This window comes from Pseudorca crassidens, chromosome 1 (assembly GCF_039906515.1).
Source record: "Pseudorca crassidens isolate mPseCra1 chromosome 1, mPseCra1.hap1, whole genome shotgun sequence".
Taxonomy (NCBI): domain Eukaryota; kingdom Metazoa; phylum Chordata; class Mammalia; order Artiodactyla; family Delphinidae; genus Pseudorca; species Pseudorca crassidens.
In genome coordinates, this window is record NC_090296.1 from 84,254,650 (window position 1) to 84,276,197 (window position 21,548).

The following is a 21,548-nucleotide window of genomic DNA, read 5'->3' on the forward strand; positions in this document are numbered from 1 at the left end:
CTTCCCGGGCCAGGGATCAAACCCATGTCCCCTGCATTGGCAGGCAGATTCTTAACCACTGTGCCACCAGGGGGCTTCCTTGTACTATTCTTATCTGGTTTAAGAATCAAGATCATACTTCATAAAATGAGTTTGTCAGCTTTCCTCCCTCTTCCCCACCCCCCTTTTAATTCTTCGACGGTGGAATGTTATTTGTCATGGGCTTTGGATCTTATAAATACACACCCCCCGGGTCTGCCTCCTCAGCAGGGGACTTAGCGCAGATGAGAAGACAGACACCTCTTTTCCTCCTTTGTAGTCTGTGTTGGCTTATTTATGGGGCTTTTGCTGCTTCTGGGACTGCTCTGCGGGGAGCTAGCCATTTCCCTGAGGGAGTAGGCCTGAGAGGTGGGCCGGTGCAGGGGGTTGAAGTGGGGGAGGGAGTCTGGGGCCCCAGTACCCACTGCGGCCACCTGTCCTTCCCGGGGCCAGGCTCCTGTGAAGCCCCCTCTGGAACTCAGTCTGACCCTCCCCATGCAGGCACCATGTTCCGCAAGAAAAAAAAGAAACGCCCTGAGATCTCGGCCCCACAGAATTTCCAGCACCGTGTCCACACCTCCTTCGACCCCAAAGAAGGCAAGTTCGTGGGCCTCCCCCCACAATGGCAGAACATCCTGGACACACTGCGGCGACCCAAGCCCGTGGTGGACCCTTCACGCATCACCCGGGTGCAGCTCCAGCCCATGAAGGTGAGGCGGGCATCAGGGATGGCGGTGGGGGAGGATTCAGACCATCCCCCTTCACAGAGGGCTGCTGGCAAGACCACACAGGCACCTGAAGAACCACCTGATTTATCAGCTATCAGTTAGCCAGGATGTCTTCATTCCCTGCTAATCAGCCTCTCGTTCTCTCCCTGGGTGACCCAGGGAGGAGGATCCTGGGGAGTCCCTCTCCACAGGGTGGTAGGGTTGCCAGATTTAGCAAATAAAAATACAGGATGCCCAATACAATGTGAGTTTCAGATAACAAATAATCTTTAAGTATGTCCCATGCAAAATTTGGACCTGCAGCCCCTGTGGGGCTGGGGGCTGTCACAGACCCAGGGGATTAAGTTGTGTGGGTCAGGAGGGGTTGATGCAAGAGCCTGATAGGGGTTGGGGTCAGGGCCCTGTCAGGGTTTGGAGGCCACAAAGCCATTATGTGTGGAGGAGAGCCCTGGACTGGTGCATGTCCCCTGGAAGGCCACACACAGACAGAGCTGGAGAACGGCAGCGGGCCCGAGGCAGGGCCTGCAGTCTCCCCAGCTCCCGAAGCTCAGCTGCCGGCACCATCAGGCACGCTGGATTGAACGCCATGGCTACTCACCTGTCTGCCCTGCTAGACTGTGGGCCGGTGAAAATGAGGCTTCTCCCTGTATCCGTCCGCCAGCACAGGGCTGGCCCACCGTGGGCCCTGGGTAGGGGCTGAAAAATTAAGAATAGATGGATAACACAGCAAGGGAGGTCCATGGTGCTCCTCCCCAAGGCCCCCCAGGGAGGCTCTCTGACCTGGTCCCCGCCCAGCGCCCCCTCCCTGCCATGACAGGAGGCTCACCACGCTCTTCCCCCTCCCCTGCAGACAGTGGTGCGGGGCAGCGCGGCGCCCATGGACGGCTACATCTCGGGGCTGCTCAACGATATCCAGAAGTTGTCAGTCATCAGCTCCAACACCCTGCGCGGCCGCAGCCCCACCAGCCGGCGGCGGGCACAGTCCCTGGGGCTGCTAGGGGATGAGCAGTGGGCCGCCAACTCGGACATGTACTTGCAGAGCCCCCAGTCTGAGCACAGGGACCCCCATGGCCTCTACCTCAGCTGCAACGGGGCCGCACCAGCAGGGCGCAGGCATGTGCCATGGCCCGAGCCACAGAGCCCGCGGGTCCTGCCCAGTGGGCTGGCCACCAAGGCACAGTCCCTGGGCCCCACCGAGTTCCAGGGCGCCCCGCAGCGCTGCCTGCAGAGCTCCCCAACTAGCACCTCGGCCTCCACGGCTGCGGGCAGGCGGGGGCCCAAGACTGCCGGGCATGGCTCTGAGGAGGCCCGGCCACAGTCCTGCCTGGTGGGCTCGGCTGCAGGCAGGCCAGGGGGGGAGGGCAGCCCCAGCCCCAAGACCCCGGAGAGCAGCCTGAAGCGCAGGCTGTTCCGAAGCATGTTCCTGTCCGCTCCTGCCGCCGCCCCTCCAAGCAGCAGCAAGCCAGGCCCTCCACCACAGAGCAAGGTAGGTCAGGTCGCGGCCTCCGCCGGGGCCACTCTCGACAGGGCAGGGGGCCTGGCCCGGCAGCATCCACTGGGGACACAGGCCCTGCCCGGCCTTCCCCACCTACACGGTCGGACTGGGGAAAGCGTGAGGTAAACAGATCGTCAGCTGAGGATTCTACCCTGAACCAGCTGAGCCCTAGCGCTCCGAAGGCTTGGCACGTGTGAGTCAGATGTTGCAAGCCAGGTCATTTTCCGGGGGCCTCTGCGGGGCTGTGGTACGCCTCAGCTGACATTCCTGCCCTCTGGGGTGTATCTAGGCGGACCACACGGGGAGGCAGGCACCCCTGAAAAAGCAGCACCTTTAACCACAAGCCCAGACCCTCCCCTGCCCCCAGTGCCCAGCGACCCCACCCAGGCTCCAGCCTCGGGGGGCGGGGAGGGGGGACAGGGTCTCTCTGGCTCCCTTTTCTGATCTTTTTTCTGCCTGGACCCCCAGCTTGTCCCAGTGCTCGCCTGAGGTCATACACAGCCTCTCTGTGCTGCTTCTCCCAGAGGTTTATGTTACCCCTTCTCTAGTGAGGATTCTTCCCTCCCTCCCTCCCTTCCTCCCTCCCTCCCTTCCTTCCTTCCTTCCTTCCTTCCCTTTTTCTAGTAGTTCTTGCTTTGTGTGACATTCCTGTAGTTATTTATTCTCATACTGTGTGTCATATGAAAAGCTAGAGGATTGAATTTGCCTGGGTCTGGGAGCAACAGGAGAGCTGACTTTTGGCGTGTGACAGCCTCAAATGCACATATTTTTCTTGTAAAAAAGGAAACAGTGAAGGGAGCCCTAATGGTGACATCTTTGGGCAGGCCGAGAATTTTTGCTTCTTACGTGCCCTGTGACATCCTGTCCGTGGTGACAGTGACATCCTTTCCCATTTGGCAGATGAGAAGACTGACTCAGAGAGCGTGGGACAACCCCCTGGTGTCGCGAATGAGTCAGCCGAAGGTGGGAGGGAAGGCTTTTCCGTGAAGGCATCTTTTAGCTCCTCCCTGAGGGTCAGGCAGAAATGAGCTTAGGCTGCAGCACAAGGGTTGTTAAGTCTCACCTAAGAAACCACCACTGACAGCGGCATGAGTAATGGAGTCCCCCCTCCCGGGATGGCGTCAGTGTGTCCAGCCCAATTGTGGAGGGGTGGTGGGGAGTTGAGGGGTGGCCTGGACCCTCAACCCCATATAGGTCACTGCCAGCCCAAGGCACCCAGGGAAGGTTCTGGGCTTTGTGCCCTCCAGTCCCCACTGGGACAAAGGACGGTAGGCTGGGATCCCCTGCGGGGCGGGGGCTTCAGGGAGGAGCAGATGAGCCGAGGGGTCTCTGGAAGGCTGTACCCCTGGGGAGACATTCCCCAGAAAACTAAGGTGGGAGCAGGACAGTGCACCCTGCCAGGAAGTGCACTTCGAGAGTCCTGCTGGGGTGGGGGGGTGGTTTCAGGGATTTGGAGAAAGGGGGTGTCAAAACTGGTATGCATGGTCCTGGGCTCCTGCCAGCACCCCACAGCAGGGGGCAGGCCAACCGCCCCCATCCCCGCACAGCCACAAAGCACCTACTGTGGGCCACTGCTGCGGGCTGTACGAGGTCTCCCCTGCCCCTGAGGAAGCAGGTGGTGCTCATCCGGGGCTCAGAAACACCACAGTTCCAAATCCAGGGGAGTGGTTTCCTTCTTGGCCCCCTGGGCACACCTTTCTAGATGGATGTTCTCAAGCCAGGCCTCCAAAAGGCGGGGCCGAGACCGCCCCACAACCGCTCTGGGCCAGGGCTTCTCAACCCTGTACTATTGACGTTTGGATCAGTATTGCAGGGGCTCTTCTGGGTGTTGAAGGATATTTAGAAGCATCTCTCGCCTCTATGCACTAGATGCTAGTAGCACCCCTCAGAGGGGACAACCCCAGATCCCTCCAGACATTGCCAAATGTTCCTTGAGGGAAAAAAAAATCACCCCCAGTTGAGAACCACTGCTCTCAGCAAATTACCATATGGTTGGGAAGCATTCAGTTTCCTCCTCCTCCCCCAAGGCCTGGGCCCTGGGAACCCAGACCAAGCCAGCAGCCAGCCCTCTGCACTCAGCACATCCCAGAGGTTGGCCCTGGACACTCACAGCAACTCCTAAAGCAGCAGTCCATGCACTAGTGCCCTGGGAGGGCAGGCCACCAATAGCCACAGCGTGTCAGGTGTGGCTGCAGGAGGGTCTGTGACCCTAGAGCTCTTGTACTCAGCCCCAGGCAGCTTGGCCTGCACTCACTCGCTTTGGCTAAAGAGCAACAGGAGACCTCAAGTGGGGACAGAGAGGCCAAAGAGGTAAGACAGTTAGGAGCTTGGGAGATTTAGAAGTGGTCCCACCTAGCGGCAGAAAGGCCTCGTCAGAAAGACCTCAACAATCAGCAAACCTTGGTTGAGCACCTACTGTGTACCATGTACTCGGTTACATGCCAAGGACCCCCAATAGGACCACTGCATAGGGATCAGAGGTTAAGCTGACCAGGGCTGAAGTCTGACCTTGTCCCTTACGGCTTAGTGACTCTAGGCAAGTTACTTAACCTCTCTGAGCCTGTTTCCTCATCTACCAATTTAGATAATAATATTACCCATGGGCTAATAAAACAGTCCACAGGGCTATGAGAATTAAATGAGATAATGCATTTAAGGCCCTTGTCAAAGTGGTAAGCCCTCAATAAAATGGCTCCAGTATTTCTTAAATATTATGAAATGGCCTCTGCCTGGGCGGCACTAACAGAACAGCCCCCTGAGCCCACAGCTGGAGAGCCTGGCCCTGTCTTCTTAGCCTGGGAAGGGAACATGAGGCATCATTGTAACTCCATGTACAACTCTTCTTTCTAGTGGCTTCCTGCGCAAGAAGAGGCCTCAGTCACACAAGTAACTCCAGAATTAATCCAGAGCCCCTAACAATTGATTCCACCTTTTGTCCCCCTTTCCCTTTCTTGGAGCGGTTTAACACGTTTCATCTGGTCCTTTCTTGTGGTTACGTTAAGTAAAATCTCCCTCCTTGTGGAGACAGGCAGCAAGGGCCACAAAGGGACACTTGGGACCAGACCCTGCTGAGGTGAAGACCAATCCTGGCCCGACCACCCCCGTGTCCTATGTCCCATGTCCCAGGCCACGTCAGAGCTGGCCGCCTCCCCCAGATCCGTCTGCTGCTTCCATCCACCTGCTGCCTCCTCGGCCCCTGAGCTCAGCCAGCACCTGCGGCAGGGTCTCCACAGGGGCCTCGACAGCAGGGGGGGAAGCGAACCCACCTCCTCAGCCCCTCTGCCTGACTTGTCCCCACCCTCCCGTGTCCACTCATCCTCAGAGCAGAGAGCTCATGCGGGAGGCCGGGAGGCCAGAAGGAGAGGGAAACGGTTTTACCGCCTTCCTTAGAAATCCAGAGTGGAGAGAGGTCAGGGGCCGTGAGAGCAATCTCAGGAGCAGCTTTAGGAGCTTTTCGGATCCCCAGTCTCTGCCCAGCCCCACACAGATGCTCAGAGAGCACATTTTCTGTGTTAGGTCCGTGCCTCACAGGCCAGCGGGCAGCCTTTTCACAGAGCCTTGGAGGCTGCTACCGGGTGACATCTCATGGTCCTTCTGCTCCTGGTTGTGGCCTCACAGCCTTTGTGGTGGCCGTGCTCCCTCCACCCCGAGTCCCAGCCCTCCCACAGGCTCCCCAAGGCCATGGAATTGCAGAGCTGCTCAAATTGTGGGCCAAGGTTCCTCTCACATCCAAAGCCACGGGCCTTGTTAAACTGCGGAGTCCCTGCTCTAGGGACCTGCTGAAGCCGTTACCAAGGCCAGGGAATCTGCATTTTATCCAGCTCCCCAGATCACCGTGCCTTCACAGAGGAGACTGGGGCTCAGAGAAGGGGAATGGCCTAAGATTCATCCCAAGTCAGAGCGGAGCAGGACTGGAACCCAGGTCCTGACCCCCCAGTCTGGAGTTCCCACTGCTCCGCCACAACAGAGTAGGGAAAGGGGGGTGAGGTCGGGTGCTGGTGCTGGCGGGGACAATCCATTTACTGCACACGTGTGCTTGCCGGGCGGGGGTGGAGTAGTCACGGCAGTCCCGGGAGGTTTACCTGGCTCCTTCACCTCGAGGGCTGAGCACGAGTCAGGCACGGCCTGGCAGAGGCTGGAGCACACTCAGTGCGCCTGCGGGGCTGGGGGTGGCAGAGCCCCACAGCGTGGCTGTCGCCAGAAGAGGCACCGTGCACATGCCTGATACAAGGCAAGGCCAGGGACTGGGATGAGAGCCCTGAAGTCTAGGTGGGAGGGGTGCTGAAGAGGTTGTAAAGGCCCTGGCTGAGCCTGGTAGCGCCCAAGGCCCAGATTCAAGCAGCCCAGCCCAAGCTGAGTGCTTGAGTAGATTCCCTGGAAACTGATTCAGTTTTGAGGATGAAGACCAGCACCCTCTGGGCACCTAGACAACCGCCTATGAGATGGGCTCTGAGATGTTCCGGGAAGGCCCCTCTGCAGCTCCTCAGGTGTCCCCCGTTAGGTCGCATATGGCCGTCTCCAGGTGGCCCTTTTAAGCATACACAATCCCTGGGAAGGGTCCTGCTGCACTTCGCCAGCTCCTTGGGGACACCCAGGGATGGGACCCTTTCCTGCTGGGGCTGCCCAGAAGGCTGGGCCTGAGCAAGACTCACTGGGGGCCCAGCCTGCTGCTCGATTCCATTTCCCTCCCTCCCTGCCAGAGACCAGAAAGATAGGCCCCCTGTCTTCTCTTCCTTCTTGGGGGGTCATCAGCCAGGAGTTCCATGTGGCTAGTGGAGGAGCTCCTCTGGGGAGCCCTGAGGAAACCCCCTCACCCCTGGCCCCAAGGCTTGGGTTTGGCTGGACCTACCCTCCTGATTCCAGATCTCTGTAGCACCAGATCCCCAGCCCAGGAGACACCTGAGGACCCCTCAAGATGGTAACATGGCTCTGTGGTCCTCTGTTGGGGACTTAATCTCACCGCACAGACACGCAGACTCCCCGTTGTCAGGAACAATCGGGACTATTAGACGGCAGCCGTGTGTCCTGGGAGTCAGTCACAGCTGCCTCGCTGCAGCCCCTGCCCCTACGCCCAGGGCCTCTTCTGCCCGCATGGGCCCTTGGGTAGGGTAGCCACGGTCGTGAACGCCTCTGACCCAGATTGCCTCCTGGTGGCCTCCCTGGGGTCTGGCTGTCAGTCACCCAAGGAAGAAATACCGGCCCAGGACACCCCAGGGACTCGGCTTTGTCTTCGCAGGAAGGACAGTGTGGATATAAAGAGCTGTTGTTTTGTCTGCTCACCTGGGAACACTGGGGGTTGACTTCTCAAGCAGGACTATGGTTTGGCTTCAGCTCCATTTGAAAATCTTTGCTTGCGGCACCTCCCACATGAGTCTGATGCCCATCCCGGCTCTGCCCAACCCTGCCAGTGTCCAGAGGTCACGGCAGCCACCCCCTGCCTCTGGGAAGGGTACTCTAAATGCTCCCACAGCCAAACCCCTTTCTGTTTCTTCCTTTCTCCTTGCAGCCCAACGCCTCTTTCAGACCGCTGCAGAAAGACCTCCCCCCAAGCCTGGTGGCCAAGGCCCAGTCCTTGCCCTCAGACCAGCCCGTGGGGACCTTCAGCCCTCTGGCCACCTCAGATACCAGCAGCCCCCAGAAGTCCCTCCGCACAGCCCCAGCTGCCGGCCCCCCTCCAGGACGGTCTTCCCCGGCGGGCTCCCCCCGCACCTGGCATGCCCAGATCAGCACCAGCAACCTTCACCTGCCCCAGGACCCCGCAGTGGCCAAGGGTGCCCTGGCTGGTGAGGAAACGGGCGTTGTGACACACGAGCAGTTCAAGGCTGCACTCAGGATGGTGGTGGACCAGGGTGACCCCCGGCTACTGCTGGACAGCTACATGAAGATTGGCGAGGGCTCCACGGGCATCGTCTGCCTGGCCCGGGAGAAGCACTCGGGCCGCCAGGTGGCCGTCAAGATGATGGACCTCAGGAAGCAGCAGCGCAGGGAGCTGCTCTTTAATGAGGTGGGAGGAGAGGGCGTGGCGGGGCATTTGGGACGGGCAGTGATGGTGGAGGCAGGCTGGACGTCTGCAAGCAGGGGCAGTGGGGAGGGTGCCCGGCACTCAGGCGTCCCCTCCTGCCCCCAGGTGGTGATCATGCGGGACTACCAGCACCTCAACGTGGTGGAGATGTACAAGAGCTACCTGGTGGGCGAGGAGCTGTGGGTGCTTATGGAGTTCCTGCAGGGCGGGGCCCTCACGGACATCATCTCCCAAGTCAGGTGGGCAGCTGGGAGGGCTGGGACCCAGCGCTGGCTGCTCCCGCCACTGCCCTGGCAGGGATGTTAGGCAGCCTCAGGCCCAGATGATTGGGGTGCCCGGCACGTGGTCCCGAGCCACCCTGCCCACCCCCATCTGTTCGGGTTAACAGACCCAGGGGTCTCAGGGCAGTGGGGAAGACACGAGGGCTCCAGCCTAGGCCCAGGCCCGTTTCCACCAGGGCTCTGGCCTGACTGGGCTCCCACACACATCGTCCAGGAGCTGTGGGGCCCCGTACCAGGGGCACCTACTCTGCCCAACCCGTCTTCCCTGCAGCCCCGCCAAAGCTAACATGCTCTTCTGCTGATGGCTCTGCCTTCCCCGTCCAGGCTGAATGAGGAGCAGATTGCCACCGTGTGCGAGGCCGTGCTGCAGGCCCTGGCTTACCTGCATGCCCAGGGTGTCATCCACCGGGACATCAAGAGCGACTCCATACTGCTGACCCTCGATGGCAGGGTAGGGCCCTTCCCACCCTGGCGCACCCACGACACCACTTCACGGCTCCTCCTCCCTAGTTCACCATCACTCCCCTTTCTCCCTCTCACCCCAACCCCAGGTGAAACTCTCGGACTTCGGATTCTGTGCACAGATCAGCAAAGATGTCCCTAAGAGGAAGTCCCTGGTGGGAACCCCCTACTGGATGGCTCCCGAAGTGATCTGCAGGTGTCTGTATGCGACTGAGGTAACGGCTCCCTCCACCACCCAGCCCTCCCAGAAGAGGCTTGGGGACACATAGCTCTTCTACTTGTGGTCTCCTCCAGAGCCCCCCACCCCGAATAGCCCCGGTTGTCGGGTTCCCACTTAGTCAATACCCTACCCCAACGTCCACTGCCCCCTTCCCACTCTTGGTTGGATCTTCTCTGGCCTGTGACTTTGCTGCCACAAACTGGTCCCCAGAATGCTCTCCCCCAAGCGCAAGGGCAGGTTGGGGTATGGCCGGGCTTCCCCATGTGTGGTGGCCTTTCTAAGAGAGTGGCTGACAGCTGTGTCCCTGCAGTCAGTGGTCACTCACGCAGGTGGTAACTGACCACAGGGAAGGTGACCAGGAAGGGGGCCGACTCACCAAGGAAACCTGGGACCAGCTGCTCCCCTCCCCCTGCAGCATGTTGCTACCAAGGGGCCAGACTCTGGCCAGTGGAGTCAGGGACATTCTCCTCCTGCAGGTGGATATCTGGTCTCTGGGCATCATGGTGATTGAGATGGTAGATGGAGAGCCACCCTACTTCAGTGACTCCCCAGTGCAAGCCATGAAGAGGCTCCGGGACAGCCCCCCACCCAAGCTGAAGAACTCTCACAAGGTCAGTCGGTACACAGGGTGTGACCCTGCAGGCCCCATTCTTCCTGAGGCTTCAGGGATCAGAGTCCGGGCTGTGAGGCCCAGCCTCTCCCTCCCACAGAAACCAGAGGGCCCGGGCTCCCAGAAGAGGCTCGTCTTTCTCCACACAAATCCCGCACCTTGGTGTGGAGCCTAGTCACAAACTCCCGTGGTCACTCCAACAAGTTTCCACCTGCGGACAACTGACAGGAGCCTGAAAGAAGGGAAAGCAAGGCCAGCGGGAGTCCCTGATGCCCTGGGAAAGAATCTAGAGAAGTTAACTGAGCAGTAACGCCTCTACCCCATCTGTCAGGGGAGGCATGCCAAGGCATACAGTGTTCCCAGTCTCCATCACAGAGAATTGGCTTGCCCTCCATCAATGTACATCCTAACCACATCTGAGCCAGCTTTTCCCTTAAAACGTGTGTGTGTGTGTGTGTGTGTGTGTGTGTGTGTGTGTGTGTGTGTGTGTGTGTGTGTGTGTGTGTGTGTGTGTGTGTGTGTGTGTGTGTGTGTGTGTGTGTGTGTGTGTGTGTGTGTGTGTGTGTGGTATGTAACGCTTTTCTGGCAAATCCACCCAAACCCACAGTCCTTACTTGTGGGCACCCCCTGCTGGTAGCCAGCTCAGCACAGGGCTGCAGAGTGGCACTGCCATCTGGTGGCCAGAGTGAGAAATGTCCCAGAGGGTTGAAGCTCAGTCTCTAAATACGAAATAGTTCCGTAGCCCTGCTGGATGCGAGGAGAGACAGGAAACACTTTCTGAGACAGCTGGTCCTTGGAACCCGCACTCCTGACCCCCTAGACTAGCAGATATTTCTAACTGGCTAATTCCCCAGAGGATGCAGCCTTCCATTACAGCCTAAGACAGCCTTATCCCAAAATATTGACTCAAAATGAACCAGGGTAAGCCCTTGACTTAGACTCTAAGGCTTAGAGAAATAAAGGAATCTTCCTTTTTCAGGTCCCACTTTGTTCTTTTCTATTTTTCAAAACACTCCTTCCTCGCTGACCTCTTTTTTTTATCTTCACTAAAGACCTATGTAGCAGACAGGGAAAGCACATTTTATCATTAGCCCATTTTACAGATGACAAAACTGAGCTCTAGAGAAATGTACAACTTGCTGGAGATTAGGGACAGACCCAGGACTGGATCACTGGGTACCAATCCCGTGCCCCTTTCCACAGAGCCTGAACACTGAGCGCCCTGAGAAGCAGCGTGGTGCCTGGGCTGTATTTGGAGCCCAGCTCCCCAGCTCTCCTGGTATCCTAATTCCATTGCTCACCAGCACCCACTATAGGTGAACAGGCCACCTTTCCCGGACTGATGCTGACTTTCTTTACCTACCTGATAGTCCAGAAAGTACTGAGCCTGGGAGGAACCAGGAAGTAAGAAGCGAGAATTTAAGACTTTCAAATGACAGTGGGGCCAGGCAGATTGGGTCACCCCAAAGTGGCTGCAAACCGTGGCTTCCTCTCACTGCCCTGCCTCCACAGGTCTCCCCAGTGCTGCGAGACTTCCTGGAACAGATGCTGGTGCGAGACCCCCAGGAGAGAGCCACGGCCCAGGAACTCCTGGACCACCCCTTCCTGCTGCAGACGGGGCTGCCCGAGTGCCTGGTGCCCTTGATCCAGCTCTACCGCAAGCAGACCTCCGCCTGCTGAGCCCAGCCCCAGAGTGCGCCTGCCACCTGTGCCCACAGGCAGGGGACACTGGGCCACCAACTTGCCAACAGGGCCTGGCTGCCTGCCTCATTCTCTCAGTATTCTCTCCAAAGATTGAATGTGAAGCCCCGACCCTGCCCTCCTGCCCCTCAGCCCACTGGGCCAGGCCGGACCTGCCCCTCAGTCACTTTCCCTCCCAAGAGTCCCCAGTTGCCTCTGGGATGATGGAGACCTCTTCTGCAGGATGACCCTTTGTTATCTGCACAGGGATATTTCTATGAAACATGGAGACCAGTGCTTCTGGCCACTGTGGCCAACACAGCAGAAAAGGCTGCTGAGGTTTTTTTTTTTTAAAGTAGTAGGACACAAGCATCCCAGGTCACCCAAGAGGCAGACTGCCTGTCTTCATCAGGATACTTGCTGTTCTCAGCTCCAATTCCAAATCCTGGGGTCTGGAAGGTGTTTATTGCCTGACTCCATCTTCCTCCCTTGTGTCTGACTTCCTGAAGGCACAGTCCCACCTGCACCTGCTTCCCGACCCACCTGAGCTGACAACACACTCCCTGCACAGCCCGTGCCCAACTGTGAACAGCCTGCTCGGAGGCCGTGATGGGGAGGGGAATTTTCTGGGTGAAAGAGGAAGAAGGCAGCTGGTGGTAAAGTGGTCTCACTTCACAGGATGCGGGTGCGCACACACGTGTGTGTGTGTGTGTGTGTGTGTGGTGTGGAGGAAGGTCACCCACGACTGTCTTCGGTTAGGCTTCTCCATCTTCTCTCCCACTAAACTCTGCTCTGAAGGTGACCTGCTTCCTTGGCCCGGTTTCCCACCTCTTAAGTCCCGGGGTTCTGCCTGACCAGCGAAGAGGTCTGTATTGAGTCGAACACATCCTGGGGGCCTGGCCGGTTTCTGAGTTTCTCCTGTACTGTGGGATCTGAGAGCCAGGGACCAGAATGGTGAGGGAACAAACTTGTTTTACCTGTGAGCTTCATCTCAACAACCAGGTCATCGGGGACCCATTCTTCTTTTGTGTGCTTGGGGGACCTGTTTTCAAAATCCCGGTCTGGGAGAGGTGAACCAGCTCCCAATTCCATCATGTCACTGGAATGGGCAGCCCATTTGTGCGAACCACGTGCCCCTAGCTGCCTCCTCAGACACCTGTCTCCTTGTCCCCCTCCCCTCCCCACCTTCAGGGCTGTTGTGAGACAGGGAATCCCAGGGAAGAACTCCAGGTGTCTGGACCCTATCTAGATAATATTTTTAGATTCCTCTATCCCTAGTGGCCTGCTTTGGGGCAAAAAAAAAAAAAAAAAAAAAAAAAAAAAAATTGCAAGGACTTTTTTTAAGGGTCAGAGTTTTAAAAACAAAAGCATTGTCCCTTTTGTGAATTGTTTGCACTTGTGCCTGTTTTAAATTAAACGGAGTGTTCAAAACCTCTGGCCTTCCTGTCGTCCCTGGGAATAGAGCCAGGCTGTCTTCAAACTGGACACGCTGTAGTGGGTGTCCAGGGTGGCCCTCCCTCCTCCCTGCTGTGAGCCCCCCGACGGTCATTCTGATCCGCAGAAAATCCTACTCCCTGGTGGCATGTGGGCCTGAAATGAGGGCAGAGAAGAAGGGAAACAGGAAGTGAAAGGCCCTCGGGACTGGAAGAGCTGAGAAATAGACAGGGCTCCTTCCCAGAGGAGAGGAACCCAACCCGGAAAGCCAGGGCCGTGGGCTGTGCTTGCTGGTGCCACAGGGGCTCTGGGGCAGCCACCAGGGCTGACGGCCACTTTCTGCAGCAGCATCTCCCTTCCCCCGTTTGCTTCCCCCACGCCACCTCCCCAGAAAGTCAGAGGCTGCTCCCCTCAAACTGTCCATAGGAAGTGGCCTGGAACTGCTTCCAGTGAGAAAGCAGTCTCTGCTTCAGTTCTCACAACAGAGAGTGACCGTTAGGAGCTGTGAAAGAGCGCAACTGGAAATCAGGAAACCTGGGTCTTTAAACTTCCAGCTCTGACACTGATTCCAGCACTTACTTCCTGAGGTCTCATTCTACCCCCTCTCTGTCAGGGTCACTGAAACCTTCTACCCAGGAGCAAGGAGTCCTGCAGACCTCCTCCCCACAGTTCCCCACCTAGACAGCTGCCCTGGTCTAAGGGCCCCTGTCCCACCAGCTCAGCCAGAAGCAGCACCTGAGTCTTACCTCCAGGAAGCAGCCACAGTGGGCTGGGCAGAGATGGAGGCTGAGGGAAGGCGGAACCTACCTCCCAACCGAAGCCCACGGTCACGAGTGGTTGGCAAGGCAAAAAGAGGCCAGTTCTTGCAACTGAATAACACTGGATTTATTAACTATTCTTTTGAGCTCTAAGAGTCCTTCCACTGCACAGTGTCATTCCAAAAGCATGTGCGTATGTCATTTAGCCTCACACACAGACCGGTTCTGAGCTTGACCCGAGAGTACCAGCTCCAGTGGCACAGGTGACTTCACAATGACGAAAGCAACAAGAATTGGAAAAACAAAATGTTTAGAACAGTCTCTTCTAAACCAGATTGAGCTCGAGGGGACCCCAGCCTCAATGCCTTGGGGCTGACAATAAGGGGAAGTTCAGGATAGCGAAATGTGGTGAAACATCTAAGTTCTGCACAGAGCTGGGCCTGGTAAGAAATCTGCAAGAACAGCAAGGCAGTCAAACACACAATTCAGTTCAGACAGGAAAGATCTGCTGTGGTTTTTTAGAAACATCACTTTCAACCGCCAAACCCTTGGCAATTCCAGAGAGAAGCCCTCATAGTTGTTTGTTTATCCAATAAAGGGCCCAAGGTGACGTTCAACCAGAAATCCCCATGTCGGCAACACTTGAAACATGACAGCACCTTCAACACAATGTGCAACCCAGACCCATGTCTTCAATGTGGTATTCTGAAGAAGCCAAAATACTTGTATTCTTACACCATTAAAAGTAAACTTCATAAAAATTAAACACAGTTGGAAAAGGATAAGTGAACAAGCAAGGATCAGAAAAAAGGAGTTTGCACTTGGGGCGTCCAATTACCACCCATCCCACCCCAGATTCTCTCCTTCTGGCTTTTCAGGCGTTTTTCAGAACTTTTCAGTTCAGCCGCCACCCAGACAGTGGGACTGAGGAGAGGCAGATATGTGGGGAGAGAAAAATGGGGGAAGGGCAAAACACCCCAGAAACGAAAGCAAATCACATCAGAAGAAAACAGTGCATAATCAGCAGGTCTCAAGGTTCAGAAATCGTAAGGGACGGGTTGGAAGCTCCAGTTTCTCAGAAGACAGCAGGAGCTCTCTATATGGAGCCTTAAGCTGGAAGATCTTGGTGTCCTAAGTAAAGGGTCTGGCCTCCTGCTACTCCAAATGCGAGTTTTTTGTTCATTGTCCCTCACTTCACTGCTGTGAAATGACTTCAAGTATCCGGATTTAATACACTACAAGAGGAAGAGGATTCCATGGGTAAGTGCACAGGGAGGGAGAAGTACACAGCGGTGGCTCCAAATAAAACCACAAGGCTGAACTCCGAGCCTGGGCGCAGCGAGAGCGCAACTTTGCCACCAGGGGGCACCAGAGATCACGTCCAGTGTCTGGGCCCTCGCGGCCTCGCGGACCCCGGAGCGGTGGAAGCACTGGGGAGGTGTCTGACACTTACACGAGGCCGGACCCTGATCACCCATCCCTCACCCCGGGCCCAATTTCTCATCACAGGTCATTCTCGCTCTGGGCAGTTCCCCTAGAGTTATTGGTGAGAAACCTTCCGTTCTGCAAAGATGAATAGATCGACGTCTTGAAAAGACCCCACGGCCGGCAGCTGAAGGGCTGCACGCTCAACCTTCGGGGTTCACAAAAAACTCCCCACGTGCTGCCACCCCACGGGCTGGGCACACAGGTTCGTGTGCTGGCGCTTCAGCAGGATCCTAGGGCACGCGATTCGCCAGACCCTCCAGACCCTTCTCGCTAGGCCGGCACAAAGATGAGGGCGGGGGCGGGGAGGGATGGGGACGAAGGCCCGGGCTAGGAAAGGGCCTTTAACCACCTCTCCGCAATTGCCTCTGACTCACTAATCTGCCCAGTACTGAAGCTGAGCCGGGCCTGCATCCCACGCTTTGGGACAGAGGCAGGGGTCCTTGGTCTCGAGCTCTAGCATCCATTATCCACCCTGCCCTCTATTAACGGCCCAGAGAGAAGCAGGAACCGTTTAACAGCCCTCTTCCAGCTCTCAAAGGAGTTTGATATAATTTAAACCCGGACCTGCCGTTCGTGTGGGCTTCAGACTCCCGCGCGCCGCCGCCTTTAACGTGGCAAACACTTCAGTCAATTATCCCCCTCGCGGAGCTTCTATTTAAAGAGACATTGTCAGGTTCTTAAGCCTCGGATCAGACCCGCTGCTTTCTGCTTCACATACAAAGACTCAAAACACGAGTTCTTTGAGGATTGGAAGAAATACAATTAATCAAAGCCTTCGCAACCGTTCCCCCCTGCGGGAGCACCCACGTGCAAGACCGGGAGCTGCGAGGCGGTGGGGGCGGGGGAAGTGCTAAGTCCTTTCCATTTCAGGCCTCTGAGAGTGAGAGGAAACAGGCTCAAGAGCCCAGAGCTGGGCTGGGCAAGGGGGGGCGAGGGGGGCGCGTGAGCGGGATGGGGGGAATGACCCCACATTGTCGATGAAGTTGAATCTTGGGTCTGCCTCCGGCTGAGGCAGAAGAAGCTGGTTCAAGGGACAACTAGCATTCCTCCCACCCCCAAACTATGCTTTCAATGTCTTGAGGCAGGAGTTTCTCCCCCTAAAAATGTAACCTCCAGACTCCTTCCCTCCCGTTCAGAAAGGCTCCGAGGCCCATCTCCAGGCTCCCCTTCTCCATCACTCCAGCACAAGGGGAAGGGATACTTAGGTCATGTGGGGCACTACTGTCAGCAACACTGGGGTAGGGGGGGCAGGGGTTGAGGGGTGGGGGAGGGGGAGTGGGGGGGTGGGGAGGCTAGGCCTTTGTTCTACAGGACAACTCTTCTGCCTGGCTGGCTGACTAGGGTGTGGGAAAACCCGGCAAGGGGAAGGAAACCCGGCAGGAGCCTGAAAGACGCGGGAGTGCGCCTTAGCGCTCAGGGAAGGGGGTCCAGCTGGAAAGCTGTAGCCTACGGATCCAGTCTTCTACTCCTCGCCTCCGGGACTGGAACGGCAGGCCTTTAGCAAAGGTGAGCGACTCGGGCAAGGAATACCAACAAGCACAAAAAAGAAATAAGATAGGGGTACGTTTCCGAGAGAGGGCTGAGGGAGCTCTCACCTTGGCAGCAGGGACAGGTGCTAGGATCTGGGGGTGGGAAACTGCCAGGAAGGTGAGGGACCTGGGAAAAAGAAATCCCAGTGGAGCAGAGAGGGGAAGGTGGGGGGAGCAGGGCTCGGCCTCGAGGCTGTTTACTGCTGAGCGTGCAGCACCACGGCCTCCGTGCCCGCCTGCCAAGGCTGAGGCCCAGGCACCGAATGGGGCAGAGCGTTGGGCTCTAATTCTGAGCCGCTCTCGGGCCCAGGTGCTTCCCCGACCAGGCTGGGGATGTCTGGAGCTGTAGAGCGTCGGCGCAAACCCGAGCGGCCAGAGCCGGGGCCGCCCTCGGGGTGGGGGCTAAGGCCGACAGGGGCTTGCACTAAGGTTGGGGGCGCTCCCTCCAGCACCTCCTGCGAACGCCACCGCCCAACGCCTGAAGACTGAGGCGAGTGTGGTTGTGCCATCAGGGCTCCCGCCCGCAGTCGAGCCGCCTCCTCCTCGGTCACGGCACCCAACGCCAGGCTCATGCTCCGGCCCAGCTCCGGCCGCTCGCTGCCCTGCACCCGGTGCCGACCGAAGCCCTTACCCCCTGAGCCAGCCTCGCCGCCGTGACCATGGCCGCCGGCCGCTCGAGCAAAGCGCGCCAGAAGCGGCCGCGGTAGGCGGCGGGGACTGGGTCTTCGGCGCTCCGGGCTGGGCGCGGGAGCCGGACGGCCAGGGGGGCTGTCGGAGTTGGAGCCCCGAGCCGCGGCGGCGGCGGCGGCGGCTGCGCGGCCCCAGGGCCCGGTGAGGGCCTGCACACAGGTCCCGTGGCCGCGGGCGGCGGCCAGTTGCAACGCCGTGTGGCCCGCCCGGTTGGTGCGGTCGAGGCGCAGGCCGAGGCGGCGGAAAGAGCGCACCAGGAACTCGAGCACCGCCCCGTGGCCGCACGCTGCCGCCCACATCACCGGGCTATTGCCCGCCGAGTCGGCCGCCTCGGGGTCGCCGCTGAACTGCACCAGCAGTTGCACGGCGTCCAGGTGGCCGCGCTCGCACGCCAGGCTGAGCGCCGTGCGGCCGCGCTCGTCCCGCAGGTTCACTGCTGCACCCTGCTCCAGCAGTAGTCGCACAAAGCGCGCGCGCAGCGCGGGGTCTGGCAAGCTCACGGCCACCATGAGCGGCGTGCGGCCCTGCTCCGCGCGGCAGTCGATGATGCTGCGGTCCAGCGCATCCAGCACAAAGCGGGCCAGGTGCACTTTGCCCGCCTGCATGGCCTCCAGGAAGGTACGCGTACCCGCTCGGGGGCACAGGTCCTTGGGCTTGAGCATGGCCTCGGCCGCCGCGCCCAGGCGGCCCGGCAGCTCCGCACGGGGGCGCCCCTGTTTCTGAGCCCCACCGGGCTCCGGCCCCCGCCGACGCTCGGGTATGGCTCCCTCCGCGCGTGGGCGCCTGCGGCCGAGGATCCTGAGGTTCCCACTCTGTCCTCCAGCTGCCCCGCCGCTCCTGGGCCGCACGCCCGGCGTCTCGCTGCTCCTTCCCTGGGCTTCCCGCCTGATGGTGTAGGTTGCTCGCTACTCCGGGCTCCGCGCCTGGCCCGCCACAAGACGACGGGAGCCGAAGCTCGGGCCCCTCCTGACTCTCCCGCTGCTTTCCCAGTGTCCGGCGCCCCTCAGTCCGTCGTGGCTGGGAGCCGCGCCACTCACCCACACCCGGGGCAGCACCGCTCCCCTGCTGAGACGGTGGCGCCCGCCGTGCGCGCCTGCCTCTAGCCCTGGCGGGGCGCGCCGCTCCTCAATCTCCCGGCGCCGCTCCTCCGCCTCCTCCCCTCTCGCGGGGGCCGGGCCACGCCAGGGCGCTTGCTCCTTACTTGGGGGGCTTGGCGGCGCGGGAGTCGCCGCCCGCATGGATACCTGGTTTTATAGTCTCGGGGGTCTGCATGGCAATGGCTACTCAGGAAGCGGGCTGAGCCGTCAGGGCCGAAACTGACGGGGCGGCGGAGACCGCCCCTGACCTTCACCCACCTCTCGGTGGGCCACGACGTCGGGGAGCAGCTTCTCCTCCGCGCTTCCCTGGGGCTGCGGCAGCGGGGGCGGGGCGGGGGCTGCTCGCAGGGGGCCACATGCACCCGACCGGGCCAATCCCAAAGTCACAGTCTTCTCTCCCCACCCTCCGCCCCCACCGGAGTCGGTGCCCGGGGCTCCATAGAAACTGGCGGGACCCTGAGCCCGTCGAAGAAGACGAGGGCTGCCCCCATCGGTGCGGCTGGAAGGAAGTGGGACCCCATGAGGGCAGAACTGGACCATAAGCGCACTGGGGGTGGTGGCGAAAGGCGGGCGGGGAGTAAATCACTCCCCAAATCGGGGGGGGGGGTAGTACCTACGCTGCGCGGGGTTGGGGGCCCTCAGTCTGGCTGGGAACCGCCACTGGAAGTGTAGCGAATCACGCACGCACACACAATTGTTCCTCCCGCACACGCTGATTCGGCGCGGGGGTGGCGGTGGGGGAGTGCGCTCTCGTATCTCGGACGTCTCCAACCGAGACAACGCGCCCGCCTGCCAGCTCCCGGCGGCTGAGAAGCTGGCGGTGCGGAGACGCGGCGACTGGAGCGGGCGCCTTAAGATCCGGGAGTACTGCAGCCGCGTTAGCAACTCCTCGGCGCCGCCTCCCCGCTGTTTCAGGACCCATCGCCACCCCGGAAAGAGCGAGGGACATGCAAACCTCCCCCAGGGTCCCCATCTCCCTCTTGAGCACAAAACCACCCCCAGACCACAGGGCTCTGACCTTGACCACTAGCTGAACCCTTCCGAGATAAGAAGAGAGCACGAGTCAACAGAGTGTGAGAAAACTACCGAATCCCCTCTCCCTCCGGCCCGCTGCTCCGCCCTGGGGGGGGGCGGGGAGGAGCAGGCCTCGGAGGAGGGGAGTCAGAGCACCTAAGAGCTGCAGAGGGTGGGAAAGTGCGTAGGGTTGGAATGGATATTTGTGAAAAAAGAAGTGAGTCAGGTATCGACTACAGAATTTACTGAGACTTTTTGTGAGCTAGGTATTGTGTGTTCCCAGCCGTGGGAAATACAGAGGCGGAAATTCGGTTCTGGATGGAAGAAACCTCCCCTCTCAAGCGGGAAAACAAGATCGGGACATAAAAAGTCGAGTTTGTCGCCTAGGGGCTGAATACGTATGTTAAATACAAAACGGAGACAGTCCCTGGAGGAGAAAATGTGGGGAAAGGCAGACTCTAGAGTCTTCTGAGAATAGGGCTTCTGAGATGGTCTTCAAGGATGTGTGGGAGCTGGCTGCTAAGAAGCAAGGGCACGTAAGCAGGAAAAACACCTTTAGTGCTGAGGGCTGCTTTAAGGGGTCCCTTTATATGAAAGACAGGAAATTAAGGGAAGAATAAAGATGTCTTCAGCCTGGGCAAAGCAGTGACCAGAAGCTTCGCAGCAGGCTCTGCTTGGGGAAGGGTATGGGCAAGGAGAGGATTTGCCTGCGGGAAAAGCCCGTGGGCCCAGATGGGGGAGTGGCAAAGTGGGCACATAGCTCTGCACCCTGAGCTTCTCACCTCTCTCCAGCTCCCAGGCTTCAGAGATGCCCACATGGCATCGGGGCCAGCCGTGAAGCAGGGACTCCCACTTCCCTCTCTCCTGGGCGGAGCACGTGATGTATGCCTGTGCACACCGTGAAGCGCCCCTCTTCTGACTTTTTGCATTTTTTAATCCCCCTACTCTGAGATCTGCCACTTTTCTCTCATGGTGTCACAGAAAGGGCATTTGACAGCAAAGTCCCAGCTTGAAGGCGTTTACTAGCAGTGTGGCTCCAGGCCTGCATACTCTCTTCTGCAAAAGGAAGCCAAGAACACCAACCCTGCCTGCTGCAAACAACAGCAAGCTAAGGAGTGTCAGGGAAAGAGCTGCACAGTTATTCAGAGTGCAGAAAGCCCAATCCCACCCACAGACCTGCGGGCCCCACCTGGAGTAGGAATAGACTCGTCAAGCCTAGTAAGGACGCAGGAATGCTCCCCCTGTTTACTCAGGTAGCAGAAGAAAGGTTTTCTTCTCTTCATGACTCAATTTCCCTTTTCTGCAGCATGAAGAGAATTGCTTTCTTCTCTTCTTTCTCTGTTTCCAGGGTTAGGGAAGGGGGTATCCCAGGAATCTGTGTGGCAGGCCAGCCCAACAATCCAGGCAGTGACACCCCCAGGTGGAGGAGAGAAGCAGCAGGAACACAGAAGGGGCACTGGTCCCAAAGAGCCCTGCCCCTCCTCCCTGAGCCAGCTCAGCCTCATTTTTGTCCTTTTTCTCTGTGGTGGATGGAGAGAGTGCCAGGGAAGAAGAGGAGCTGAATCAGGGCCTCACCCTGGCCCGTCAGAGTGTGCTGTGCTGGGTACTCTCTGGAAGGAGCGGCCGTTCCATTGCCCCAGCTGGTACTACCAACCCAGCCAGGCCTGAGGTGGGATGGGGGGGGCAGTGCCACGTCTCATGCCCTAAAGCCTTTGCTCTGACTTCCCAGTGGGCTCAGCATGTTCTGAGCAGAAAAGAAATAGCAACGATGAAAAAAAGCTGAGACTCTGCTGAGGAGCATCGAGGCACCAACAGCCGGAATTAGAAGCTGTCGCTTAGGGAGCTGAAGGCTGACAGGCGATGGAGCTGAGGCAGGCAGGGGGCAGGCAGGCAGGCACGCCACACTCTCCTTCCCTCCCACCTGCTGAGCCTCCCCCTTGCAGGCCCCAGGCTGGCAAAAGGGCTTCCTCCCAGAGGCGGCTCAGGCCTGCAGTCTGTCACTCTGTCTGCAGCTGCCCCCCT

General features: G+C 58.7%; 2 protein-coding genes across 11 annotated transcripts in view; one reads left to right on the top strand and one right to left on the bottom strand.

The window, feature by feature from the left end:
- Nucleotides 1–12,947, top strand: part of PAK6 (p21 (RAC1) activated kinase 6) — a 35,100-nt gene extending 22,153 nt beyond the window's left edge. For all 10 annotated transcript variants that reach the window (XM_067742837.1, XM_067742777.1, XM_067742786.1 and 7 more), the window contains 8 exons: nt 520–728; nt 1,597–2,232; nt 7,748–8,245; nt 8,369–8,502; nt 8,869–8,995; nt 9,096–9,221; nt 9,703–9,837; nt 11,349–12,947. In XM_067742837.1, the coding sequence (XP_067598938.1) occupies nt 525–728; nt 1,597–2,232; nt 7,748–8,245; nt 8,369–8,502; nt 8,869–8,995; nt 9,096–9,221; nt 9,703–9,837; nt 11,349–11,516 (2,028 nt within the window). In that variant the 5' untranslated portion in view covers nt 520–524 and the 3' untranslated portion in view covers nt 11,517–12,947. The remainder of the gene's footprint in view (nt 1–519; nt 729–1,596; nt 2,233–7,747; nt 8,246–8,368; nt 8,503–8,868; nt 8,996–9,095; nt 9,222–9,702; nt 9,838–11,348) is intronic.
- Nucleotides 12,948–13,810: 863 nt separating this feature from the next.
- On the bottom strand, nt 13,811–18,804 carry ANKRD63 (ankyrin repeat domain 63). The gene has a single exon (XM_067742868.1). The coding sequence runs from the start codon at nt 18,075–18,077 to the stop codon at nt 16,923–16,925; it is 1,155 nt and encodes a 384-aa protein (XP_067598969.1). The 5' UTR covers nt 18,078–18,804; the 3' UTR covers nt 13,811–16,922.
- Nucleotides 18,805–21,548: the final 2,744 nt, after the last annotated feature.

Excerpts from the sequence above, each read along its gene's own strand:
- ANKRD63 (XM_067742868.1), bottom strand. The coding sequence starts at position 18,077 with ATGCTCAAGCCCAAGGACCTGTGCCCCCGAGCGGGTACGCGTACCTTC.